Here is a 3837-nt window from a genome sequence, read left to right on the forward strand (position 1 = left end):
GAACCGCTAAGTTACGGGGACGTAAACACACCAGCATCGGTTGTCAAGCGATGTTGTGGGGACAAACACAGACACACAAACACACATATATATACATATATACGACGGGCTTCTTTCAGTTTCCGTCTACCAAATCCACTCACAAGGCTTTGGTCGGCCTGAGGCTATAGTAGAAGACATTTGCCCAAAGTGCCACGCAGTGGGACTGAACCCGGAACGATGTGGTTGGTAAGCAAGCTACTTACCACACAGCCACTCCTGTGCCTATATATATAAATACATACAGACATGCATTTAATTTTTTTAAAATAGCATTTTAGTCTACTGTCTAATACAATCTACTACATTTTGAAACTTTCATGCTACTTTTTGTGAAACTGATCCAGTAACCCTGTTGCAATAAGACACTGTGTGTGTGTGTGTGTGTGCATGTGTGTGTATTTTTTGTTTGAGTTTACATATGACTGATTTCTTCTATTTTTCTCTGTCTTGCAGATTGCCTCCAAGATAAAATCTTGAATAAAGATGGACAGTTGACTTAATATTTCTTGGACTTGTTAAAGAAGTTTTATCAAAAGAAACAAACGCATACACACACACAAAAAAAAGACAAATCAAAAAACAAACATACAATAATTTTCAATTTAAAAGAAAAAAGAAACAAGCAAACAAAATCAGTGCTTAGTAATCTTTGATTAAAAAACAATTTGGTCTTTTTTGGTTCAGTAGTTTCTGAGATAATGATATTAGACACTCAAAAAAAATCAATCAAGCAAACAATCAGGAAAACGTGATTTAACTGAGGCACCTAATATTTTGGTGGTTGAATATCTTGTATAGTAATAAATTATGATAATGATCCTAGTGTTACACAGTGGTGCATACTTGGATTAACAGTATCCTTTCTATATATATAAAGTAGACACAGACAGACAGACACACATCCACACACATGCAAATACAAGGCATTGAAGTTCTGAGCCAATAAGGTAGTATATGTATGTTCACTTGTTCTGCTGAAAATAACTGGCTCTCTGTTGGTAATGAAAATGAGGGTTTCAGCTGATTCGATCAGGAGAACAGCCTGCTCATGAAATTAACGTCCAAGTGGCTGAGCCCTCCACAGACACGTGTACCCTTAACATAGTTCTCAGGGAGTTTCAGTGTGATGCAAGATGTGACAAAGCTGGCCCTTTGAAAATACAGGTACTACTCATTATTGCCAGCTCAGTGGACTGGAGCTATGTGAAATAAATTGTCTTGGTCAAGGACATAATGTGTTGCTGGGAATTGAACTCACAACTTTATGATCATGAACTGAATATTCTAACCATTAAGCCACATGCAGATCACATTTTGATTTTTTCATAGACCGCCTGACTGGCCTTCATAGGATTTTCGAGCGAGATCGTTGCCAGTGCGGGTGGCACATAAAATACACCATTTTGAGCGTGGCCGTTGCCAGTACTGCTTGACTGGCCTTCGTGCGGGTGACACGTAAAAGCACCCACTACACTCTCAGAATGGTTGGCGTTAGGAAGGGCATCCAGCTGTAGAAACTCTGCCAAATCAGATTGGAGGCTGGTGTTGCCATCCGGTTTCACCAGTCCTCAGTCAAATCGTCCAACCCATGCTAGCATGGAAAGCGGGCGTTAAACGATGATGATGATGATGAAAGGTCATGTAAGATAGCATCGTTGGAGATGAACTATGTTGCAATAAATGATGGGATGGTCATGATTGGAATGCCTTTGATTATCAATCAACTTGGCTAGGATTGATGTGGAACTAAATATATATATAAAAAAAAAACATTTAATTATTCTCAAAACCGTACTAAATTGATCTAAAAAATGGCTGAAAGTCCAAGAATTTCAGGATTATTCTTGGGGTCGAAAGATGACCAAATTAAATCCATGTGTAACATTTTGAAATTTGGACAGGACGTCTTCAAAGAATTTTGCCCTGCGCCAGTTTCTTTTGATGAAAAATTCCTAGAAGAATTCTTCCATAATACAGAACTCTTGCAGAAAAGCTGTTCCAGTATTTTGTCAGCCAAAAATGCACCGAAATATCACCAGAAGTCTCATTATTTCAATTATGTTCATTCCTGTTATCCAAAATATCCCAGAGAAAGGAAAGAACAGAAAATAGAATTATTGCGATCATTCAATTCTTCAAGATTGGCATCGACACCATCTTCCCTGTCATCGTTCTCTTCCTCATCATCCACTTCTTTGCCTCATTCCAATTCTATACCTGCTTCCAGTCCAAAATCTGTGTTTCCTTTATCTTCCCATCAAAGCATTTTGAAGGGGAATCGTCGTGTGTCTTGGAGAACCAGAAGAGAAAGCAAAAAATCGGTGACGCTCACTGTTGTCCACGAGGAATTGCAGACCCAGAGACAGTTAAATGTGGTGGAAGAGATCGGTTATAGCAAAATGGTTTGCTCCAAAGATATGGAATGTCTTCAACAGAAGCAAGAATATTCCCAGAAGCCAAAATGGAATAAAAAATACTGCAGGTGATAAAAAAAACAGCTTTCTTTCTCTCTCACCATCACACTCTATTTTATGATACTCTCTCTCTCTCTTTCTCACTGTCAATCCCCCTCCCTTACATTTTCTTCTTATATCACTTTCTTTTCCTCCCACCATTCCTCTCCATCTCACAGACATTCTGCTTTTCTAATTAGTGCTACTCTCTTCCTTCAATCTCTTTTTCTCTCTCTACCTCTATTTCTTTCTTTTTATTAGTTGTTCACTCTGTCTGTCTGTTTGTCTCTCTCTGTCTCTGTCTTTTTCTCTCTCTGTCTCTCTGTCTCTCTCTGTCTCTCTCTGTCTCTCTCTCTGTCTCTCTCTCTGTCTCTCTCTCCTTCTACCCCCCCTTAAGACTCTTTGTCATTCTCCATTTGTTTATTAAATGTTTGTCTGCTCCTCTGCTTTTCTACCTATCTGTCTCCTTGTCCGTCTGTTTCTCTTTATATCTCCCTGTCTGTCTCTTTGACTGTCTGTCTGTCTGTCTGTCTCTTTGCCTGTCTGTCTGTCTGTCTGTCTGTCTGTCTGCCTGCCTGCCTGCCTGCCTGTCAATTTAATTACCTTAGTCTCTTCCCCTCTCCCTCTCACTCTATCTCTCTCTCTCTCTCTCTCTCCCCCACTATATATCTTCTCTCTGTCTCTCTCCCTCTCTCTCTACTCTATTACTATATTTTTTCTTTTGTCTTCTTTTTTATAAATCCCACCTGATTTTCCTACTTCTCATTGTCATAGTATCCACCCCACACTTTCTTACCCTCTCACTCTTTCCCTTTCTCTTTCTTTCCTTATCTCTCTTTCTCTCTCCCTCTCTCTCTTTTCTTTCCTCACACTCTCTTTATCTTTCTTTAGCTTTCTCTCTCATATTTTTTCTTGCTTGATAATTCTATAAATTATACACACAATGACCACACACACACACACACATGCACACACACACACACATGCACACACACACACGCACACACATCAAAGTACATATGAATATATAATAGTGTGTGTGTGTGTGTGTGCACAGACTAACAATCATATATTTACATGAGCAACAGTTTATTTGTGTGTATGTATGTATGTGTGTGTCTATAATATATACATACATATATGTGTACATACAATGTATATGTGCAAACAAGCATGCACTCATATGCACATATAATTACTTAATTGTGTATGCATCTATCTATATATATATGTGTGTGTGTGTGTGTGTGTGTGTGTGTGTATAGACACGCAAGCACACACGTATGTGTGTGTGTATATATATATATATATGATATATATATATATATGATATATATATATA

At 38.4% G+C, this 3837-nt stretch overlaps 1 protein-coding gene across 2 annotated transcripts in view; it reads left to right on the plus strand.

Moving 5' to 3' along the window:
* The window catches only part of LOC106873056 (HEAT repeat-containing protein 4), a 595254-nt gene that overhangs the window by 6311 nt on the left and 585106 nt on the right, over positions 1-3837 (plus strand). For both annotated transcript variants that reach the window (XM_052975734.1, XM_052975735.1), the window contains exon 2: positions 496-2524. In XM_052975734.1, coding sequence (XP_052831694.1) covers positions 1854-2524 — 671 coding nt within the window. In that variant the 5' untranslated portion in view covers positions 496-1853. The remainder of the gene's footprint in view (positions 1-495; positions 2525-3837) is intronic.

Source organism: Octopus bimaculoides, chromosome 22 (assembly GCF_001194135.2).
Source record: "Octopus bimaculoides isolate UCB-OBI-ISO-001 chromosome 22, ASM119413v2, whole genome shotgun sequence".
NCBI classification, from domain to species: Eukaryota; Metazoa; Mollusca; class Cephalopoda; order Octopoda; family Octopodidae; genus Octopus; species Octopus bimaculoides.